The 25,274-nt window shown below is 44.6% G+C and overlaps 1 protein-coding gene across 1 annotated transcript in view; it reads left to right on the forward strand.

The window, feature by feature from the left end:
* The window catches only part of LOC126291462 (uncharacterized), a 119,059-nt gene extending 94,086 nt beyond the window's left edge, over positions 1 to 24,973 (forward strand). The window contains exons 3-4 of the mRNA XM_049984974.1: positions 24,524 to 24,803; positions 24,914 to 24,973. Of these exons, the coding sequence (XP_049840931.1) occupies positions 24,524 to 24,803; positions 24,914 to 24,973 (340 nt within the window). The remainder of the gene's footprint in view (positions 1 to 24,523; positions 24,804 to 24,913) is intronic.
* Positions 24,974 to 25,274: the final 301 nt, after the last annotated feature.

The raw sequence follows: 25,274 nt of genomic DNA on the forward strand, positions 1-25,274 counted from the left end.
TTCAAACGCGGCAACCCCTCAGCGCCGCTACCATTGCTGCACGAGAGACATTCGCTAACGATATAGTGCACAGGATTGATGGCGGCGATATGCATCTGGGCAGCATTTGGTTTACTGACGAAGCTTATTTCTACCTGGACGGCTTCGTCAATAAACAGAACTGGCGCATATGGGGAACCGAAAAGCCCCATGTTGCAGTCCCATCGTCCCTCAAAAAGTACTGGTATGGGCCGCCATTTCTTCGAAATGAATCATTGGCCCATTTCTCAGATCCGAAACGATTACTGCATCACGCTATCTGGACATTGTTCGTAAATTTGTGGCGGTACAAACTGCCATAGACGACACTGCGAACACCTCGTGGTTTATGCAAGATGGTGCCCGGCCACATCGCACGGCCGACGTCTTTAATTTCCTGAATGAATATTTCGATGATCGTGTGATTGCTTTGGGCTATCCGAAACATACAGGAGGCGGCGTGGATTGGCCTCCCTATTCGCCAGACATGAACCCCTGTGACTTCTTTCTGTGGGGACACTTGAAAGAGCAGGTGTGCCGCCAGAATCCAGAAACAATTGAACAGCTGAAGCAGTACATCTCATCTGCATGTGAAGCCATTCCGCCAGACACGTTGTCAAAGGTTTCGGGTAATTTCATTCATAGACTACGCCATATTATTTCTACGCATAGCGGATATGTGGAAAATATCGTACTATAGAGAGAGCGCCATCTGTTGTTGACAATTGTAACTACTGTAATTTCGAAAGTTTGACTGCCTGAAAATGTGCTGTTGTCCCAAGCATATTGCAACAAACAGTGTATTTCTATCGCTGCTCGTTTAGCTTGTATTGCCGTTTCAAATATACCGATCATTTTTGAAACACCCTGTATGTAAAGAGGCAGAATACGGCGCTACGGTCCGCAAAGCCTATATAAGTCAAGTGTATGACGCAGTTGTTAGATCGGTTACTGCTGCTGCAGTGGCAGGTTATCAAGATTTAAGTGGGTTTGAAAGTGGTGTTATAGTCGGCGCACGAGCAATGGGACACAACATCTCTGAGGCAGCGATGAAGGGAGGATTTTCCCTTACGAGCATTTCACAAGTGTACTGTGAATGTCAGGAATCAGATAAAACATCAGATCTCCGACATCGCTGAGGCCGGGAAAAGATCCTGCAAGACTGAAGAGAATCATTCAACGTAACAGAAGTGCAACCCTTTCGCAAATTGTCCAGATTTCAATGCTGGGTCATCAACAAGTGTCGGAGCCGAAGGCACGACACGAAGATTTACGCCTAGCCTGTGTCCGTCATCACCGTCACTGGACTGTTGATGACTGGAAACACGTTTCCTGATCTGAAGAGTGTCGTTTCAAATAGTATCGAGCGGGTAGACGTGTATAGAGACAACCTCATCAATCCATGGACCATGCATGTCAGCAGGCGACTGCTCAAGCTGGTGGACGCCCTGTGATGGTGTGGGGCGTGTGCAGTTGAGTGATATGGGACCCCTGATTCGTCAAGATACGACTCTGACAGGTGATACGCACATAAGCATCCTGTCTGATCATCTGCATACATTCATGTCCATTGTGCATTCCGACGGACTTGCGCCATTCCAGCAGGACAATGCGACACCCCACACGTCCAGAATTGCTACAGTGTGGCTCCAGGAACACTCTTCCGAATTTAATCACTTCCGATGGCCACCAAACTCCCCACACATGAGCGCATCTACGATGTCTTGCAACGTGCTGTTCAGAAGAGATCTCCACCCCCTCGTACTCTTACGGATTTATAGACAGCCCTGAAGGATTCATGGTGTCAGTTCCCTCCAACGCTACTTCAGACATTAGTCTAGTCCATGCCACGTCATGTTACGGCACTTCTGCCTGCTCGCGGCGGCCCTACACGATTACAGACAGCTGTACCAGTTTCTTTATGTCTTCATTATGTAACGTAATACGAGGGACGTTCCGTCAACAATGCAACACATTTCTTTTGTTCTGAAAGCAGGTTGGTTTTACTTATTACTCGAATAAACCATATCGTTTCCCACTCTTTTGATAACTAAACGCTAGTTATCGACACAACCTTCGTTCAATGGGATGGGCTTACATCACCGTACTACTTGGGCCTTTACGCCCGCGTGGTGCCAACTTGGCAACATCTGAGCCAACTTCTTGCTGCATCAATAACCTCCCCATCATCCACGCACTGCTTCCCGCCGACTGCATCCTTCATTGGGCCAAACAGGTGGAAGTTTTAGGATGCGAAATCAGGGGCACTAGGGTGGATGAAGAAGAGCAGCAGTGCAATGGAGTTTTGTGACCTACTCTCGGGTTCGTAGATTTGTGTGAGGCCTTGCGTTATCATGGGGAAGGTAGAGCTTCGTTAGCATTTTTGTGCCGTCGAAGGCCCTGAAGACATTTCTTCAATTTCCTGAAGATGACATAATACTTCAGAGTTGATCGTTGTACCACGAGGGAGGACATCAAACAGAATAACCTCTCCGGGGTCCCAGAAGACCATCGACGTGACTTTGCCAGCTTAGAATTCGGCTTTGAACTTTTTCTTCGGCATGGTGTGTGTGCCTGAAGTCTTTGAGGTTGCTTTTTGTGTGTGTCTGCAAACGTGCTGTCGGATCATATTTCAGTTTTGTGATATTATTAGAGGAGAGAAAATCTTTACTTTTTCTATACAGTGTTCTTCCTTTATCAGTACTGTGCTGTACTTTTTGTTACATCATGTGACTATCGTGTTGTTACGTTGTAGTTTTTCTTTTAATTTCTTAGTGATGTTCTTTTCTGTTTCAAGTTTCCTATTTTGCTCTTTCTTTGACATGGTGATTCTATTGTTTATTTCTTTCTTCACTAGTTCTCGTGTTAGCTCAATATTGCAGTTAATTTTCTTGTTTCTCTTCTTCTGTCCGGATCCTTTCTGTTTCTGCAATCAGACCGGCCGGGGTGGCCGAGCGGTTCTAGGCGCTACAGTCTGGAACTGCGCGACTGCTACGGTCGCAGGTTCGAATCCTGCCTCGGACATGGAAGTGTGTGATGTCCTTAGGTTAGTTAGGTTTAACTAGTTCTAAGTTCTAGTGGACTGATGACCACAGAAGTTGAGTCCCATAGTGCCAGAGCCATTTGAACCATTCTGCAGTCAGGTTTCCAACGTAGTGGTTAGCCACTTTTTACTGATTTTGTGTTTGAGCGCTTTCTCTAATAGTCGTGTTTCTTTCTAGGGTGTGCTGTACTTTGTTGAGTTTTTTCTGGTTATTTTTGTTAATGAGTGTTCTCATTTTTTGTTTGTGTTCGTTCTATGCTGATATAACTTGGAATTGCATTATTTACTTTGCAAGTCTGAGTGACTCTGATGTGTTGACTGGTCTTGTGGAGTCTGAGCTGGATATTCTTGAAACTGTTAAGTGACTTGGTGGGAAATGCCTGACATAGCTGTGTGTGTGTGTGTGTGTGTGTGTGTGTGTGTGAGAGAGAGAGAGAGAGAGAGAGAGAGAGAGAGAGAGAGAGAGAGAGAGAGAGAGAGAGAGAGACGAAGGGAGGGAGGGAGGGAGAGAGAGAGGGAGAGAAAATGGGAGAGAGACAGAAAATGAGAGAGGTTCAGGGACATATATAAAGAGAGAGAGAGGAGAGAGAGAGAGAGAGAGGGACGGAGGGAAAGAGAGAAAGTGCGGAGGTGGATTCATTAATTGTATACTGTGGTTATATTTCAGATTTCTGTTTGTTATTGTTTTTGTGGCTAACGTGATCATGGAGACACTGCTTATAATGATTTAAGGGCTCTTTGTATTACTAACAGAAAGGAGTGATACACTTTAACATACAAACTCAAATCAACACACAGGATAGCGAAAATATTAAAGATTCACAACAAGAAACATACTCCAGTCACATTTAGAAACAACAATAGACAAACTAGATAAATACCAAAGAGCAGGCATATACCAGTTAGAAAGCGAAGATTGTGAATAAGTATATGTTGGGGTGACGAGCAGGAATTTCAAAACTGGATATAAAGAGCACATAAGAAGCTGGAAGTACGAAAATTGTCACTCTACCTTTTCCCAACGCCTGATAGAACATGGACATGAACCATCCAACATGGTACAACACATGAAAATTATTAGAGTGAGCAATCACAACAAAAAACTCCTGCCATTACAAGAAAACTTTCACATACAAAGAACGCTTGATATGAAAACGAATGTAATTAAAAACCAAATAAATATAAGCAATAACTCCCTGATGGTGTTAGCCGCAAAAACAATAACAAACAGAAATCTGAGACATAACCAGAGAATGTAATTAATGAATCCTCCTCCCCTCCCGTTTTCCCGTTCTCTCTCTCTCTCTCTATTTACTTATCCCTATATTTCGCGTCTGCAATGACGTATCTAACATTAATCTGTGCTCTTGCAATGTTAATCACTTAAATATGTTAGCTAGACAAATGTAGACACTGTGCATGAAATTTAATTACTCTACATTAATTATAGTTTGGTTAGCGATTTTTTTTTCTGTGACTGTATTAGTATTGATATGGTTCAGTTAAGTATACGCAAGACAGTACTGATCCTACCTCTTGTCGTCGAAGACAGATTGAAGAAACGATAACTCAATCGCCAGCGCAAATACATAATGTGTATCGGCAGGACATGTGCACTGTAACTGAAAAAGTACCATGGTAATCTCTCCATTGGTAAAACATTCCGGATTAGTTAGCCATTCGGATCTCTGGGAGGGGAGAAAAATACTGAACAAGCAACGAAAAGGCAGCGTTCTAAGAGTCAGAACTTTGACGTGATAGAGAAGCTGAAAAGTGGAATGCATAATCTCAGTCTATATGTAGTGGTGGTTAGTGAAGTGAAATGTAACGAAGACACAGATGTCTGGTCAGTCGAGTATAAGGTAATATGAACAGCATCAGAAAGTGGTGTAAAGGGAGTAGGATTCGTTATGAATAGGAACGTAGGACAGAGAGCATGTTACTGTGGACAGTTCACTGATAGGATTGTTCTCATCAGAACAGACAGTGAGGCAACACTGACAACAATAGGCAGGTATACTTGCGGACATCTCTAGCAGAGGAGAAGAGATAAAGTACGAGGGTCAGTCAAAAAGTAAAGCCTCCTATTTTTTTTCTACGTTTAATTGTCAGGAAATTTAAATGCAATTACATAGGTTGAAAACCACAGCATTGAGGATCATTTTGTCATTTTTCAATGTAATCTCCGCCCATCTCTACAGTTTTGGTCCATCTTTGAACAAGGGCATGTATCCCAGCACGGTAAAAATCACAGCTCTGCTTCCTAAGCCATTGACACACGGATGTTTTGACGGCCTCCTCATCTTCAAAATGAATCACACTGCCTTTACTAAGAGAAATAATGCGACACACTTCATCTGCAGTCACCCGACGGTCACCACGAATGATGCCATCAACTTGCTGAATGTTGTGTGGAGTCACTGCACTCACCGGCCTGCCGCTCCGCTTTTCGTCAGTCAACGGTGTTTGCCCTTCAGCTTCCTTACAACGACGAACCCATCGTCTAACAGTGCTGACATCCACTGTCACAACACCATACACCTTCTTCAGTCTTTCATGAATGCGTATGGGCGTTTCACCTTCTGCATTCAAGAATTCAATACACAACGCTGTCTCAAACGAACATCGATGTCGGCCATCTCACAAACTTCTGCTGTGCTGCCACCTGTTGACACAGAAAGTTACTACTGCAGTGGATTGCAGAAGAAGGTTTGAGGAATGGCGCCAAATTCAAATTTTTCACTTAACTTAATTTTTTTAAGTAGAAAAAAAAATGGGAGGCATTACTTTTTGACCGACCCTCGTATATGAGGATATATAACGGGTAATCCAGTGCAGTACGTAAATGGAGATGGAAATGTAATAGTAATGAGGGACTGGAATGAGCTTGTACAGGAAGGAGTAGAAGAAAGGGTTACGTGAGAATAAGGGGGTGGTGTTAGGAATGAGAGAGAAGAAAGGCTAATTGAGGTATGCAACACAGTTACGAACTGTGGCTGCTCTCTCCGAGAACCACAAAAGAAGGAATTGTACTTGGAAAAGACCAGGAGACACGGGAAGATTCAAGGTGGGTAAGTCATGGTCAGTCGGACATTCGTAAATCAGATATTACATTGTAAGGCGTAACCAGGAATAAGTAAAGACTCACATCAGGCCCGCCCGGTTGCCCGTGCGGTCTAACACACGGCTCTCCGGACGGGAAGGAGCGCCTGGTCCCCTGCTCGAATCCGCCCGGCGGATTTGTGTTGAGGTCCGGTGAACCGCCCAGTCTGTGGATGAAACTTCCTGACAGATTAAAACTGTGTGCCCGACCGAGACTCGAATTCGGGACCTTTGCCTTTCGCGGGCAAGTGCTCTACCGACTGAGCTACTCAAGCACGACTCACGCCCCGCCCTCACAGCGTTACTTCTGCCAGTACCTCGTCTCCTACCTTCCAAACTTTACAGAAGCCCTCTTGCGAAACCTTGCAGAACTGGCACTCCGGAAAGAAAGGATATTGCGGAGACATGGCGGAGACATGGCCTGCCAGCTTCTGTAAAGTTTCGAAGGTAGGAGACGGGGTACTGCCAGAAGTAAAGCTGTGATGACGGGGCGTGAGTCGTGCTTGGGTAGCTCAGTCGGTAGAGCACTTACACGCGAAAGGAAAAGGTTCCGGGTTCGAGTCTCGGTCCGGCACACAGTTTTAATCCGCCAGGAAGTTTCATATCAGCGCACACTCCGCTGCAGAGTGAAAATCTTATTCCAGTCTGTGGATGGTTTTTAGGCGGTTTTCCATCTGCCTCGGCGAATGCAGGCTGGTTCCCCTTATTTTGTCTCAGTTACACTGTGTCGGCGATTGCTGCGCAAACAAGTTCTCCACGTACGCGTACACCACCATTTCTCTACCACGCAAACACAGAGGTTACACTTGTCTGGTGTGAGACGCTCCCTGGGGAGTCCACCGGGCACCGAACCGCACAATAACCCTGGGTTCGGTGTGGGGCGGCGAAGGGGTGAAGTGAACTGCGGTAGTCGTCGTGGGGCTATGGCCCACTGCGGCTGCGGCGGCGACGGGGCCTCTCCGTCGTTTCTAGGCCCCCAGTTAACATAGAATACAATACAATACAAAGACTCACATCACAATTGATAATGATGGAGAATAGGCTGAGGTTTAAGAGAATACTTTAGGAAGACTCTGTGTAGCAAGTGGGATACTGAAATTCTTATGGTTGAAATTCGCTAAGACTTTTTTTTTACTGCTATAGGAAATACAAGAATTGGCAGTTTAGTTGAAGATAGGCGGACGTGTTTAAAAAGGGCAACCACAGATGTTGAACAGTCCGACGTAGGTATAAGGAAGAGACCTGCGGAGGAGCAGACGGTAACAAAAGAAATAATACTCCAATTGATCGTCGAAAGAAGTGTGTATAAAAATGTTAATGGAAAGACAGGATTACATCAATATAAATCCGTTAGGAATGAAATGAATATGATGTTCAGGCCAACAAAGGCAAACTGCCGTAGGAAAAATTTGAAGAAATCGGAAAAGAAATGACCGTGGAAAGACTCACTGAGCATTTACTGTTGTTTTTTCAAAGAGTTCAGTGAAATTGTAAGGCAAGGATGGTAACATTAAGAGTGAAATGGGGATTCCACTGTTAAGTTCAAAGGAGAGAGCAGATAGGTAGGAAGTGCACACTGAAGGCCTCTATGAGGGTGTGGGTCTGATGATGTGACAGAATTAGAGTCGAAACGGAAGACGCAGGGGATCCGGTATCAGAATCAGAATGTAAAAGTGATCGGGAAGATTTGAGATCAAATAAGACAGAAGCTATGGTTAACATTTCATCGGAATTTCTAAAATCATTGGAGGGTAAGTGGCAACGAAACGACTACCCAAGTATGTAGAGCCGAAGCCAGAGAACATAGCGATAACTGAGGCTGAGGTCAGAACCAAAGGCAACATTCTGGCTCAACCCAAAGTGTTCCACTGGGTTGAGGCAGGAACTGAGGACAGTCCGATCCACTTCAGGAATCTTACTGCCCACAGATCGTTGCGTCAATGATTCTGCTTTATGGTGATACAGTCTTCGCCCCCGAACTGTTCCTCTACTGTGCACGGTGTGCAATGGTGTAAGACATGTTCACTGGCTTCTACATTTCGCATTTTCTTAACCGCAAGTAGGGGATAGATAGGCACGTAGTCCGCTAGACTGTAACACCACCGCCTCTGCACTTCACAGCTGGTTCTACAGGGTGTTACAAAAAGGTACGGCCAAACTTTCAGGAAACACACAAATAAAGAAAAGATTTTATGTGGACATGTGCCCGGAAACGCTTACTTTCCATGTTGGAGCTCATTTTATTACTTCTCTTCAGATCACATTAATCATGGAATGGAAACACACAGCAACAAAACGTACCAGCGCGACTTCAAACACTTTGTTACATGAAATGTTCAAAATGTCCTCCACTAGTGAGGATACATGCATCCACCCTCCGTCGCATGGAATAGCTGATGCGCTGTTGCAACCCTGGAGAATGGCGTATTGTATCACAGCCGTCCACAATGCGAGCACGAAGAGACTCTACATTTGGTACCGGGGTTGCGTAGACAAGAGCTTTCAAATTCCCCCATGAATGAAAGTCAAGAGGGTTGAGGTCAGGAGAGCGTGGAGGCCATGGAATTGGTCCGCCTCTACCAATCCATCGGTCACCGAATCTGTTGTTGAGAAGCGTACGAACACTTCGACTGAAATGTGCAGGAGCTCCATCGTGCATGAACCACATGTTGTGTCGTACTTGTAAAGGCACATGTTCTAGCAGCACAGGTAGAGTATCCCGTATGAAATCATGATAACGTGCTCCATTGAGAGAAACTAAAATCGGCTCTGACATGGAAATTAAGCGTTTCCAGGCACATGTCCACATAACATCTTTTCTTTATTTGTGTGTGAGGAATGTTTCCTGAAAGTTTGGCCGTACCTTTTTGTAACACCCTGTATACATGATGGCAGGTTATGTTTTCGAGACATTCGCCAAACCCAGACTCTTCAGTCGGATTTCTATAGACTGAAGTATGATTCACTCTAGCATTAGCCTATTTCTTTCAACGATTTGCAAGCATCATATGGTTGTTATATTGGTTCTTTTCAGACTTGCAAATGTGCCTATAACGCCATTATAAGTCTTCCATGTTTTTATATATGGTGGCGCACGAAATGTGTTACCAATTGTTTCCTTCACAATTTACGACGCACATTAGATATCCCGCTGGGATCTCTACAGCAGTACCAGCAGAGCTTGGAAAAACAAATGAGTTGCGAAATGACGTGTAATTCACGATATTGCTACTAGGAGACTAGTAAGCAGCAATGGCTGACAATGGAAGACTGACGACACAGCAACGATCGGCAATTGTGTTCCTTTTTCATGAAACGAAAAGCCTTGTTGTGACTCAGAGGCGTTTTCGACAACTGTTTAGGACACTATGGGACCCTTGCAAGAAGACCATCCACAGGTTGTACGATAAATTTGTACTGGAACGAACAGTATTGGAAGCGAAGCGACCTCGGCCTAAGCCTGTTTGTTCGCCGGAGAATATTGAAGGGGTACGAGTTGCTGTACAGAGAAGTCCCGGGAAATCTTGTAGAAAGGTAGCAGTGCAACTGGGAATATCCAGACGCTCCGTTCAACGCATTCTTAAAAGTGACCTCCATATGTACCCATACAAGATGACCTGTGCACAGAAGCTCACTGAAGAACACGTGCTGCAGAGACTACTGTTAGCTCAGTGGGCGAAGGATAGGGAAGAAACTCTCAACAACGTTTGGGTTTCCGACGAGGCGCATTTTCATTTAACAAAGAAAATGTATGCTTTTGGGCCACTGAAAACCCACAAGTGCTTCATGAACCGCAACATTATGCTGTGAGGATTACAGGGTGGGCAGCAACTTCCAGTCACGGACTAATTGGACCCTTTTTCTTTGAAGAAACTGTGAACAGCGAGCGTTATTTGGGCATGCTTCGCAATAGCTTTATTCCACAGCTTCTTGCTACTGGCCTGCCCTTCAACACGGAGTGGTTCACGCAAGATGGAGTAAAGCCACATACTGCAAACACTGTGTTGGAGTTTTTACACGAGCATTTCAACATGCGGATCATTTCACTCAGGTTTCCAGGTCGCTTCAATGACGGACAAAATTGGCCCCCCCCAATAGTCCAGACCTCAATCCATGTTTTTTCTTTCGGGGTACTTAAAGGAAAAAATTTTCCCGAAACTTCTACGTGATTTAATGGAGCTTAGAAGACTTATTCTTCAAGTTTGCAGTGAAATCACGGAAGACATGTGCCTTAGGATAATCACTAACTTCAGTGTTTGTTGAAGGAAGTTAGGAAACGAAATGGTGGACATATTGAGCATGTGCTGAGTTAGAACATATCGCCATGGACGGCTCTTCATTGTATTGTATTCCTTTCAGATTGTATTGACAATAAAGTTTGCATTCAAAAACAAAATGGTAACACATTTCGTGGGCCACGCTGTATGCAACCCAACTCGTGACTATGATTCCATAAAATGTTTATCCCTTGTTCTCCTATTCCATAACTCTCTGACATGCATGAATGAATGAATGTGGGTGTGTTTCATTTTGCTGTACGGTGGTTTAGTCTGCTGCAGAGTATCAGCGGTAGTATTACAGAATAGCCAACACTTGTAGTTTCCAGGTAGGCAAAGAGGTTTGTTCCCCTTGTGTGAAAGTTACCTGTGTTAGGTTGGTGGTGGAAGCCTCACCTCTGCGCTTCCTGGCCAAGGGGTTGCGTGGGAGAAGCTTTAGTGTGAGAGGAGCAATCTGCTCCAGCTCTCCGGGGGTCTGCAGCCGAGGTCTCTTCGAAGAAAGTTGGGTTGTTTTAACCGCGTCACGCGTTGTCTCACAGCTAGACAGGAGTAATTTAGTCTCGATGAACTTGCACCTTGTGCAGCGTTTAGCTACGCGTTTCGTATTATTGTGTTGCTGGGTCGCAGCAAGGAATGCAGGGCTTTTGCAGAGTTTCGGTATGATCCCTAATGCAGACTTTGGTCCGTAAGAAGAACGTAGCACAGAGGTGTTGCATATGTTGAAGGGATCTCACATAGGGAGTGCACCCTCTGTTCAGTGTGACTGCGACTGCTTGTGTGTACATTCTAATCTTTTCCAAATCTTGATAATTTCTGCCTCTTTGCTAATTTTCTTTATTTCATTACTATATGTCAGTTGAAAACCATCCACATGGGTTAATATCAGAGTTTGTTGGCCCTCTGCCATTACACTTAGTCTGTTCAAATGTGTCCCCTGTAAAATGTTAATTGTTCGCGGCTGCGTGGTTTAATGTTGCTAAAATTTGGTCACGGAACGTAGAAATTGTGTCTCTGCGAACCACGTAGGCCTACGAGTTGAGTGTGAGCCCAACTTTCCTATGGCCCCCTGCCTCTGTCATAGAGTTTACTTTTTGCTCTGATTTTAGACTATTGAATATATCTTGTCCGGATTATTCAATTGTATTTGTGGTTTGTGACTTCGTGTTAAGCTCGTAAGCTTGTATGTGTGGCCCTCGTTGAGGTGTTTCTCCAAACCGAGGTTCAACTTTAAATGCAACCGTGATATTCAGATTTGCTCTTTTATTTAATTATTTCTCAACGCAGCGAAACAAACGTACTAGCTTCGTTGCGTGTTGGTGTTGCGGCCATCCTTGCAGTTCTTTGAGTGAATGTGGGTCTGAATGAGAGTATTAAACCTTTCCCGTCCCCCCTATAATTACAGCCGGGATTCTCAATTAAGAGATTCTGTTGTGAATCGTATAGCGTTTCACAAGCAATCGTACGTAGTTACTAGGCAACATCTCTTATATCAATGTCAAGAAATAAATAATTTTGTTTCAAGTCTTATCCAGTGTACTGATGTGACGTCTCCTTTACATACGCCACTCAACTTGTAGTTTCCTTGTTAGCCCATCCATAGCGTTTCCGTGCGCACACATCCAATAATTAGTGTTCCTTTTTTTATTTAAAACAAATTCTTTAGAATAGATCTTGTTTTCAGCAATGTTCCTGCAAGCTGCTCTGATTCAGAGTGTTCTCACACTTTTCACTTTATTTTAATATTTGATTAATGTGAACAATCTCTGGATCATATTCATAATTGCATCCCATTTTTTATGAGTAACATTACAATGAATGTTCTTTTATGAGTTTTTTCTTATGACTAAATTAATTAATTTTCTAACTCATTCTAACCTCTTGTTTGTCGTGTGGCTAGAGTTGGTGGTGACCTAATTTTTTAGATTGATTTTAATGTCAGACAGCATTTCCATTTGCGTGTGGCTCTTTTAGCCATCAGGATATAGCTCATGGCCCCACTCATTTGATAAACACCAATTAAGTGCACGTCACTTACAATAGGGTTCCTTCCTAGTGTTTAATGACTCCGAATATTCTATTATTACAGACTTATGAAATGCCAAGTTAATATAAAGAGGCGACATTTCAATTGTTTTTGTGTTATAGTAAAAGTTTGCTTACGTAAAATTCAAAGTGTAGCAAAGTTACTACAATCTGCTAAACGACTATACAGAATTATTCCAAAGAATAAAAGCTTTTGAAAGTAAATTTCAGTAAGAATGAGTTTTTCTTGAAGTGAAATGTTCAGTATAAAAAGTGTGTGCTTTACTATCTAAGTATTTTAGTATTTAAGTTTTTTTGCTATAGAAAATGCTTTTCCATAGGTCCCCTCTGGCCAATTTTCTTAGCTTCCTTGAAATTGTCTACTGGGCTTTTTCTCTTTTAAAATGTAATGTATAAGGATGTAGAAGTCAAAAAGATATTCCAGTGTCTGCACCAAAATTGTTTACGTAGAGTAACATTTATGGTGAAGAACCAAATTAAACATAGGAAGAAAGTAGCAAAATTCATACTTCTGCTTTACCAATACTTCACTGTTTCATTGTCTGGATAGGCTGGCGACAATAAGTACATGTTTTAAACCACTAAATGAACTTTGAACTGAGTTGTTCTAGCTTCAGTATAATATTATTCATACGGTGATTCTATTTAACCGCCGGGTAAAATCTTAGGAAAAGAATTGAATAGTCTGACTTACTTATCCATTAGACACATCAAACGGTCATATCCTGTAAAAAGGGTAGCTCTATTGATTAGCTTTTCCTATTAGTAGGGCTATCCTCCCGTAGTGTACTTTATTTGGAAACTAACCTAAATTTTAGTAAGAGGGTTATACGTAGCTTTTCCCGTAACTTGACTATTTGTTCCGTTGGCTATGGTATACGTGACAACATAGAGACAGGTTTTTCTGTTAGTTAGGTAAATCCATACTAAATTGCAGTAGTACGGGAAGCATTATAAAGTGTCCACTACGGTCTGTCTTTACAGAAAAATGTTCAAATTTGTGTGAAATCTTATGGGACTTGACTGCTACGGTCATCAGTCCCTAAGTTAGCCTAAGGACAAACACACACACCCATGCCCGAAGGAGGACTCGAACCTCCGCCGGAACAAGCCGCACAGTCCATGACTGCAGCGCCTGAGACCGCTCGGCTAATCCCGCGCGGCGGCCTTTGCACCATCTCAAGTGTCGCTTCGCACTGGTTACATAAACTTGTGGTTGATGAGTTTCTGGAGTACTGTTGCCATCCTTTTTAACTCCTTATTCAGAGTCATTGTGTTAGCTGGACCGCTGGTGGCATTTTGGAACGCAGCAGTGATTCCTTCCGCTGGCGTCGTGCCATTTCTTACACCAACGTCCACAATGCTAGAAGGTTTGTGTCCATCAGTGTATGAGGTGTGTCTAGCTACGGTTGTCTTTTCGCACTTCCACTCTACAACCACGTCAGCAGCAGTCGACTTGGGCAGCTTGAGAGAGCTTAAAATATCTCTGACGGATGTGTTACTGGCCTTACGTGCGGTAACCAGTACACATTGAAGTCATTGAGCTTTCCTGATCCTGACCAACCCGCTCTGCTGTTATAGCTTCTCTGCTCCCAACAGAATACAACCAGACCCTTTTTACAATGGCAGGTCACCTCTCGTGTAATCTAGTGGTCTTTCCAGCATTAAACAGCGATGTCTGGATGCTTTTGATTGAATAGCGTACGTGAAATATTTGTGCTCACCTGAATCCTATAGAACATCCTTGGGATGTTTTTGAACGACAAATTCGTGCCAGGCCTCACCTACCGACATCGATACCTCTCCTCAGTGCAGGACTTCATGAAGAATGGGCTGCCATCTGCCATTCCCCAAGAAACCTTTCAGCACCTGATTGAACGCATTCCTGTGAGAGTGGAAGCCAACACCATATTGAATTCTAGCATTACCGATGGAGGGTGCTACGAAGTTATGAGTCATTTTCAGCCAGGTGTCCGGTTCGCATAGTGTAGTAATCACAACCAAATCATAACTTTTGTAAAAAAATTCATGGTTTAAACTGCTGCACTTTTGGGGAAAGTATTAAGAACATATCTCTCGCTTTGCGAGACATGCGTTCTTTTTCCATTTTATGCACTGTACTTTAGTTCTGCTACTGCAGTGTTCATATTAACTTGTTCTAGTGGGACAAGCCAAAGGGGCCTCTATCAGAGACATCCAAAGTTTAAGAAAGAGTATAATGCCCTTTTTCGCTTCCTGGTTTTCATGGCAGTGCTTTCTGTACAAAGACCATCAGTTAACAAATGGAGGATGAACAGATGCAGTAAACACCGACGAAACACCACTCAGATCAGAACCCCGCAACAGGCAAAGAATCTACGCTTCTGTTAGACCAGCAGCAAAGTTTTCCCGTAAGAAAATGCCCAAAAAGCAGTGATAGAGCAAACATACAACCGTGTCCGTTCACGTCCGCAGCTATGCAGTTAACATCTAATCCGTGCAAACCATGCCTGCATAAAATCAACTCAGTGTTATTGCACATAGATGAGACTGATAATAATGGTCAATTCTAAACAACCATAACCCGCAGACCGTCAAAACAGATCTGTTTTACTTAATTACGAGCTACTGACCTAGAGATGCCATAGTGATTTCGTGTTGACAAAACTCAATTATATGTACAGCGAACTATTGGCGCCGTCTTGCAGCTTAAACAAAATAGCCACGCGGGGTAGCCATGCGGCCTGATGCGCCTTGCCACGGTTCACGCGGCTCCCCCCGTCGTAGGTTCGAGTCCTCCCACCGACATGCGTGTATGTGTTGTTGCTAGCGTGAGTTAGATTAAGTAGTGTGTAAGCCTTAGCAGTTTGGTCCCATACGAAATTACCACAAATTTCCACAATAAATACACACATCGCACAGAACGTGCACAATCGTTGCTCGTTCGTTGGAAGCAAGAGCTCAGTCCGGAAGAAAAAAATAAACGAATTCGCACGTTCGAGTGTGCTAAAATGGAAAGGACAAAAACAGTAAGAATGAACCACATAAAGGGTCTCCATTGAAAAGCTCACAGATTTTAAAATTGAATAATGAGAAAGTATAGATAAATAGAAGAATGCGACAAATGGTGTGACTATTGTGAAATCAGTAAGAATTTTATACGGAAGTAATAGCGCCAGAAGCTGATAACGACTGCACTGTAAAAGCAATCTCTCTCCCTCTGTTCGTTTAATACATTCCCACTCTTCGTGACCGCATGAACCAAAGCACGCCAGTTTCTTCTGCCCTGTACTTTTTCCCGTAGGCTTTCCAGGTTGGAACTCATTACTACTATGATGCCATCGATCCATCTCACCCTCTGACTTCTTCTTCTTGTAGTGCCTATCGCAATACATAGTGTCAAGATAAAAAGTATTCGGTTCACAATGCAGATTGGTAACAAATCCATAAACTTCTTAGATCTCACCATTGACACCAGTAAACGCACACATTGTTTAAAAGATTATAGAAAGAATACAACTACCGACACAGTGACACCTCCTTGCTCACGACACTCCACAGCTCATAAACATGCATCTTTCCACTCAATGATACACCGTCTCCTATCTATACCCATGTCCACAAATGATTCTGAAGCAGAGTTAGATACAATACAAAAGTTATTGGCTCAATCAGTGGCTAAAACGCAATCCTGATTGACCACATCAGGAAACAAAAACTGAAAATTACACCCCTCTTCTATGCCTTATCTGCCTCGCCATCAACTGTCTGCCAGAGAGTATCTACGACATACATACTGTAGCTAAAGGAGTGAAAGCCTACAAGTATAGCCTCTCCTACTATATCAAGAACACCATAGCCCATTGTACACTCCTGGAAATTGAAATAAGAACACCGTGAATTCATTGTCCCAGGAAGGCGAAACTTTATTGACACATTCCTGGGGTCAGATACATCACATGATCACACTGACAGAACCACAGGCACAAAGACACAGGCAACAGAGCATGCACAATGCCGGCACTAGTACAGTGTATATCCACCTTTCGCAGCAATGCAGGCTGCTATTCTCCCATGGAGACGATCGTAGAGATGCTGGATGTAGTCCTGTGGAACGGCTTGCCATGCCATTTCCACCTGGCGCCTCAGTTGGACCAGCGTTCGTGCTGGACGTGCAGACCGCGTGAGACGACGCTTCATCCAGTCCCAAACATGCTCAATGGGGGACAGATCCGGAGATCTTGCTGGCCAGGGTAGTTGACTTACACCTTCTAGAGCACGTTGCGTGGCACGGGATACATGCGGACGTGCATTGTCCTGTTGGAACAGCAAGTTCCCTTGCCGGTCTAGGAATGGTAGAACGATGGGTTCGATGACGGTTTGGATGTACCGTGCACTATTCAGTGTCCCCTCGACGATCACCAGAGGTGTACGGCCAGTGTAGGAGATCGCTCCCCACACCATGATGCCGGGTGTTGGCCCTGTGTGCCTCGGTCGTATGCAGTCCTGATTGTGGCGCTCACCTGCACGGCACCAAACACGCATACGACCATCATTGGCACCAAGGCAGAAGCGACTCTCATCGCTGAAGACGACACGTCTCCATTCGTCCCTCCATTCACGCCTGTCGCGACACCACTGGAGGCGGGCTGCACGATGTTGGGGCGTGAGCGGAAGACGGCCTAATGGTTTGCGGGACCGTAGCCCAGCTTCATGGAGACGGTTGCGAATGGTACTCGCCGATACCCCAGGAGCAACAGTGTCCCTAATTTGCTAGGAAGTGGCGGTGCGGTCCCCTACGGCACTGTGTAGGATCCTACGGTCTTGGCGTGCATCCGTGCGTCGCTGCGGTCCGGTCTCAGGTCGACGGGCACGTGCACCTTCCGCCGACCACTGGCGACAACATCGATGTACTGTGGAGACCTCACGCCCCACGTGTTGAGCAATTCGGCGGTACGTCCACCCGGCCTCCCGCATGCCCACTATACGCCCTCGCTCAAAGTCCATCAACTGCACATACGGTTCACGTCCACGCTGTCGCGGCATGCTACCAGTGTTAAAGACTGCGATGGAGCTCCGTATGCCACGGCAAACTGGCTGACACTGAGGGCGGCGGTGCACAAATGCTGCGCAGCTAGCGCCATTCGACGGCCAATACCGCGGTTCCTCGTGTGTCCGCTGTGCCGTGCGTGTGATCATTGCTTGTACAGCCCTCTCGCAGTGTCCGGAGCAAGTGTGGTGGGTCTGACACACCGGTGTCAATGTGTTCTTTTTTCCATTTCCAGGAGTGTATTTTCAATAGCAAAACGAGATCTATTTATTAGCTAACAATGGAGTATACAAAATTACGTGTTCTGAAGTAAACAGTTTTACATTGGTTAGACAGGCAGAGACGTAGCAACTAGGCCAGCTGAACAGGAACGCAGCTGGGGGTTGCAGAATTCAGTCTCCGTACTGAGTGAGAGCCACATCTACTAGCCGGAGTCCCATGTCCTTCACTTAGCAAACAAAGGCCAGGAAGTCAGCCTGCTGGAAGCCCTGGAAATGAACAAACATCTGCCAGAATGAGATTTTCACTCTGCAGCGAAGTGTGCGCTGATATGAAACTTCCTGGCAGATTAAAACTGTGTGCCCGACCGAGACTCGAACTCGGGACCTTTGCCTTTCGCGGGCAAGTGCTCTACCATCTGAGTTACCGAAGCACGATTCACGGCCGGTACTCACAGCTTTACTTCTGCCAGTATCTCGTCTCCTACCTTCCAAACTTTACAGGAGCTCTTCTGCGGACCTAGCAGAACTAGCACTCCTGAAAGAAAGGATATAGCGGAGACATGGCTTAGTCACAGCCTGGGGGATGTTTCCAGAATGAGATTTTCACTCTGCAGCGGAGTGTGCGCTGATATGAAACTTCCTGGCAGATTAAAACTCTGTGCCCGACCGAGACTCGAACTCGGGACCTTTGCTTTTCGCGGGCAAGTGCTCTACCATCTGAGCTACCGAAGCATGACTCACGCCCGGTACTCACAGCTTTACTTCTGCCAGTATCTCGTCTCCTACCTTCCAAACTTTACAGATGCTCTTCTGTGGACCTCTGCTTCGTAGCTCAGATGGTAGAGCACTTGCCCGCGAAAGGCAAAGGTCCCGAGTTCGAGTCTCGGTCGGGCACACAGTTTTAATCTGCCAGGAAGTTTCAACAAGCATCTGGCTCACAGCTCAGATCCAATCTTAAATGAACAGATACAGGTTAATACTTTCCCTCTCCTAAACGTCTCCGTTTTACTTTTATTTGCACACTGTCTATCCCTACATATTCCCCCATTTTCATGAATTCATTCAGTTCTTTTATTTTATTAAAATTGTTTATGTAATCCATACACACTGTCGTTACAATTGTTAAGTCTTTCTTTTAACTGGTACTTGTATTACTTTCCATGTTTAATACCTGTTGAAGTTTTATATTATATTTGGTTCATTTATTTAATGCAATCTGTTTCAGAGGCGTAGTTGTGAGTATAATGTTAATGTTTCTGCTGTTTGCTCCTCTTATATTTGTGTATTGTTCAACTAATTACTTTTCAAAAGTAGCTACAGTGTTAATTCTTTTTTTTAATTGGTTTGTGTATCGCTCTCCATGTTTTATACCTCATGAAGCAGCCTTATCAAGTGTTGATTTTGTTTTATTTTATTGCTTTTGCTTATTAGTATAAACTGTTATGTAGGCATGCTGCTTTAGTTTTGTGTTACAGTTTTTCCGTGTTTAATCCCTTTATATTTATTTACAGCTCAATTTTTTACTTTTTACGTGGCATTACGACTACACTGTCAAAGATCTGTGTACGTTTCTGTTTTAATATAAATGTGTAACATCTTTTCCAATATCGTTTACAAACATTGTAACTTCTTTGGTGACATTATTCAGCAAATGTATGAAAACGGCTTATTAAGCCGAAAACCCTTTAACACAATAAAAGTAATACCACAGAACAAAAGCAAACTAGCGCTTTTAATTTATCATCGAACGAACCTCAACGTTGGTGCTAGTAGTTTTGCCAATAAATTTTTAGTGAAAGATTTTTATAGTTTTTTAGTCGTCTAACATGTCAAAATATTCTTAGAATTTAAATTAATTCAACTATTTCTATAAAATAATGTCTTAGCGTGGAAAAAGGTTGTCGCTGTCTTACAGTTATCCATATTTGATGGTTCAAATGGCTCTGAGCACTAAACAACTGAGGTCATCAGTCCCCTAGAACTTAGAACTACTTAAACCTAACTATCCTAAGGACATCACACACATCCATGCCCGAGGCAGGATTCGAACCTGCGACTGTAGCGGTCACGCGGCTCCAGACTGCTGCGCCTAGAACCGCTCGGACACTCCGGCCGGTTGTCCATATTTGAATTCAGCTATTTAACATTATACAAGTGTATTTTCTGTCCACGTCTTTGCAAACTTCGTTTCGACCGTCCAGCGATGATGCTTCCCTGAAGACAACAGCACCGTCAGGGCACAATCTCACAGCGTTATTGATTATATCTGATAAACCGATCTACATTGATCAAAAGTATCCAGACACAGCTATGTAATTGCAGAGCTGACCACTAGATGTCATGAGAGCAGGACCCGCAAAGGCTAAACGAGGAGAGGGTGTCTGCTGACAGCAGAGAAGCAGCAAACACCAGAATGAGTCTATCAGGAGACTTCTGTGACTTCGAATCGAGACTAGAAATTGGATGTCACCTGAGAAACAATTTCTTCAGAGAAATTTGAACCCATCTAAAACTGTCCACTGCTGATGACGTGATTGTCAAGTAGTGAAAGGGTACAGTACTGTCCGACATTGAAAATAGGTACAACATTCTTCGTTATTCTTGTCAGAACAACATATTATTTGTAATAATAACTCAATTTCACGTAATACACCGAAGCCGGATACCAGTGTAGGAAAGAAGGATAATTTATTTATTTAATTGATCATATGTGCACTCCCACAAAATAAATCCCTATATCCAATTTGGTGAGATCTGTAAAATGAATGAATGGGTGGTCGTCTGCTAACCACAGATAGTGAATGTGCGATATATGATCATCTTTGAGACGGTCCTTTGGTCACCTTTGGTTTAACCAAAGAGATGAAATTTACCTGAGCTTTGAGCGCCTAAAATGTGGCTGACCAATACGGTAACATGGTGCTCCCCAACCTCGGCGGAGGTGCGAGATGACCTGAAGAACGTTTCAGCACTCTGGCGCTGGATCTTGTGTTGTCTTATGTGTGCTCAGTAAAGACAAAAGAGTGGAGACAATGGTATGCATGTGAAATACTTAAGAGTAGTTTGGAATAATTATTTCTCTATTTCAGGAACTTTTGGGGGGAGAATTAAATGACAGGCAGGTAATATTAAGGAGATCGTAGTAATCTTCGGAAGTGACCAACGGTCACAATGAAACCACGTGTAGCAATAAGGTGAAATACTTCCGAGTGCTAAAGTTAAGCTGAATGATTGCAGTGTGTACTATAAGTTGGAAATATTTAAGAAATGGCGTGTGCAGGACTTGAAATTAGACACGAGCACTTCCACGTGGTGAGTACTGTGTGAGTCTCAATCTGTGTATGAGACAAAGGATAAAGAGAAGTACTCGTCCAAGGTAGCAGTTGAGGACTCGCGTGTGTGACGAATATGATCTTATTATTACTTTACGTGTTATGTTTCCGTGTGACGCTAGATTCAAACTCTAATACTCTGGGAGAGAAGCAAGGTGAGTCAGACGTCTATCCAGCAACGCCACTTAGCTTGCATTGTACAGGATTACGTGCATATATCCTCCAGAGTTCGTAGCAAGAAAGAAAAGTTACGAAGTGGGGCAGTGTCGTGTGAAACTGGGATGATTACTAATTGAAGTGGGGAAGATGAAAGTGAAGTGATTCTAACGTTGTGACTATTCTTTTTTATATATTCTATGTTGCCAGTGTAATGTATTTCTTGTAATATAAGTATGTGTGGTTTGCATGGGAGAATAAGAAGATAGGTTCAGAGGCAGTGGGTTCTGCATGTTCCTATTTGTACCGCTCGGTCAGGAGTAAAGTTTCGTGATGATGGGTGTGAGAGTCGAAGTGTGAGTTACAGCAAAAGATCCACCATCCTATCCAGAAAGTGCACTGTAGCGTCAGATAGTTACTATACCATAAGATAGAGAATCACCAATGTAAAGCCATGCCCACTGGGCGGAGTTTCTCATGTGTAACTGTTGTATAAAATGTAATGGTGTGTTTAGGTTATCTTTGAATCATAATAGAATTTATCGGAGTAAAAAAGATAGTGAAAAGAAAAAGATTGGTGGCCCTGTTTTTTGAATAGTGTATAGTCATGATATCCAGAATTTACAATGTGTGCGCCATTCATATTCAGTGCGATGGCCACGTGTTGATCAAGGCGGTTGGGTAAAAAAGAAAATGTGGTATTGCCAGAGCGTGTAAATACCGAATAGTAAGATGTGCTTTATCCGTTTCCGTTGCGTAATATTCAAACAGGAGAATAATTTGTAGCTTAATTGTGGGTACTAGAGTTCATAATCAATCAGTGATGTGACACGAGAAATAAAAGGAATCCATTCGCTTGGCAGACCACTCATCTTGCAGGCCTGACTGCTTGATGCCACAGTATGAGCAAGGCATGTGGGTGCCTCTCAGTAGAAACGCGGAAAAAAATGGTTCAGAAGGCTCTGAGCACTATGGGACTTGTCTGAGGTCATCTGTCCCCTAGACTACTTAAACCTAACTAAACTAAGGACATTACACACATCCATGCCTGAGGCAGGATTTGAACCTGCGACCTCAGCAGTAGCGCGGTTCTGGCCTGAAGCGCCTAGAACCTCTCGGCCACAGCGGCCGGCCGCGAAGGGATACACACAACTAAACCTAGACAAGGCAGACCTTACTGACGACCCCAAGTACTGACCGTCGAGTGTTGTGGAGAATAGTTCTAAACAATCGGATGAAATCAGCAGAAGGAGTCACTCGTGAGTTCGAAAGCGTACCAACAGTCCAATTATCAAAATTACGTACGAAGGGGGACAATGGTCGAGCAGTTCCTCTGAAGCCTCAGCGCCAAAAGATGCTTGAGGTAGTGTGAAGAGCACCCTGACTGTACAATGGATAACTGGAAACAAAGGATTTGGAGTGATGAATCGAGCTACACCGTGTGGTAACGCGACAGAAGAATGTAGGTTTTGCGAATACCTGGAGAATGCTACCCACCATTGGCACTAGTGAAGTACCGAGCAGGTGATGTGATGGTATGAGGATATTTTCTTCCTTATGTGCTTGCACTCAAGGAGACGCTAAATGCGGAAGGACAGAAACACTTTTTATATCGTTGCGTAACGCCCACAGCAGAGGAACAGCTCGGAGACAGGGATCGTTGGCACACCCTTTCCTAAAGCAATAACTCAGAGGCAATGGTTTGCAGACAATGTCATTCCTGAAATACAGTGGTCTGCCAACAGTCCCGATCTGAACCCAATAGACCACCTCTGGATAAGTTAGAACGTGGACATCGCTACAGCGTCCAACATTACTACCTTCTCCAGGTTCGACTCTTTAGGAAGAATGAGCTTCCGTGTCTCCAGCAGAGTTCAAGCAGTCGTAAATGCGAAGGGTGGACACGCCCCATATTAATGACCACTGATAGATGTCCAGATAATTTCGAAGAACCATTGTATATTGAGAACATTAGAGATCCTATTATGTGCTAACGACATTGCCGCAATAACAGTGGTTAATGTCCATTCACCGAAGTTAAGCGCTGTCGGACTTGGATGGATGACTGTCCGGGCCTGCCTAGATCTGTCAGCAAGTGTACTCACCCCTTGTGAGGCCAGGTGAGGAGCTGCTTGAATGAAAAGTTGAGGCCCGGTCACGAAAACGACCATGAGAGCAGTGTGCTGACCAAACGCCCCTCCACAGCCGCTTCCAGTTGCGCCTTTGATCTGAGGGTGACGTGGCGGTCGGTCGGTCCATTGAGCTTTCAAGGCGTGTTCGGACGTATTTTCAGATTTAGAGAGCCTATTACACTTTTTTTGGGACACATCCAAGGTGTCCTTGTTGCTGTGAAATATTTGCCGTCCAGTATAACACGGAAGAGTCCTGTCTGACAAAAAATCAGCTGTTCAATGAAAATATTCCCCCCATGCTGAGGGAGCCGCTTCCAGTTGTGCTTTTGCCCTGAGGGTGACATGGCGGTCGGTCGGTGCCATTGAGCTTTCAAGGCTTGTTCGGACGTATTTTCAGATTTAGAGAGCCTATCACACTTTTTTGGGACACATTCAAGGCGTCTTTGTTGCTGTAAAATATTTGCCGTCCAGTATAACACAGAAGGTTCCTGTTTGACAAAACAGCTATTCAATGAAAATATTCCCCCCACGCTGAGACAGCAACTGCTAGTAGTACCTTTGCGCTGAGGATGACATGGCAGTCGGTCGGTATCATTGAGCTTTCAAGGCTTGTTCGCACGTATTTTCAGATTTAGCGACCCTATGAATACAGACTCATTTACAGATATTTTTCTCCTGTTACGAGTATACAAAGACAAAGCAGAAGTGGACATATAAGCAATTTACCAAAGTCTTTATTTGCTAGTTCGGCCATATGGTAGGTGCGAAATGCAATAATGTCTCTGTCAACGAAACTTTCAAGTCCAGGAACATTTGGTACTCCAGAACCTCCACGAACAATGGATACAGTAAACCATCCGTTACCATGACCAAATGAATCATTAATATCTAAACTAAAATTAAGTAGGCAACCACAGATAACAGAAGGTCCGTCCAGCAAGGCTTGAGCAGCGACGGACTTGAGTGGTATACGATTCTTCTTGTCTCCAGCTGTTGTAGCAAACTCAATGTTCTCGATGGTTTTGTACACTGTCTGTTTAGAACGGCGACGGTATCTTCTGTACGGCATCTTGGCAGCGTTCAATGCAGTTGCCTGTGTAGGTGTCCTTGTTGCTGTGAAATATTTGCCGTCCATTATAAGACAGAAGAGTCCTGTTTGAAAAAAATCAGCTGTTCAATGAAAATATTTCCCCCTGCTGAGGCAGCAGACGAACCAGCAAGCACCATCGCTGTCTGGTATCTGCTGGTTGGTGATTCGCAGCTCGCGGTTGGTGGTTGGCGTTTGGGAGCAGCTACGCTTCTGAGGACTTCTGGAGGCAGCAGCTCACAATCGGCCCGGGCAGAGTGGCGCGGGGGCGGCAGTGGGGGCGGAGGCGGAAGCAGGAACGGGGGCGTGCAGACCGCGGATCGTGAATTCTCCGAAGCCGACGACGCGACGAGTGCGGCGCTGGTAATTAGCCAACTCTGAGCCATCCAATTAGCACGAGTGGTCGCGCAGCACTCGACGTGTGTTGCGCCGTCTGTGTGTGCGTGACTCCTGGCTGCGTGTGTTTCCCGCAGAGCATTCCGGCGGTCCGCCCCCTCACCGGCTGGGATCCGGCACAAAGTGGAATTGTGTGAAAGGCCGCAGCCTGTGGAGCACACGGCGCCTTTCTGGGCGGGCGGAGGACGGCGCGGCCCGCCGCTCTGCGGAATCCTATTAGTGGTTCGTCCGACTGCCGCGAGGGCGCGCGAGGAAGTCGCTTTGACGTTCCCGCGGCCACCGCGCCCTCGACTTGCTCGCCTTTGTCCGCACAGCGACCTGAGCTGCGCGCGCCACAGCTCGTCTCCGATAATTGCGATCTCGTGTAGCTCGCAAAACTCGGCACAAAACACTTCAAACGCTGTAAAATAACCATCCGAACTCGTTTTTCCTCGATTT

Source organism: Schistocerca gregaria, chromosome 9, assembly GCF_023897955.1.
Source record: "Schistocerca gregaria isolate iqSchGreg1 chromosome 9, iqSchGreg1.2, whole genome shotgun sequence".
Taxonomy (NCBI): Eukaryota; Metazoa; Arthropoda; class Insecta; order Orthoptera; family Acrididae; genus Schistocerca; species Schistocerca gregaria.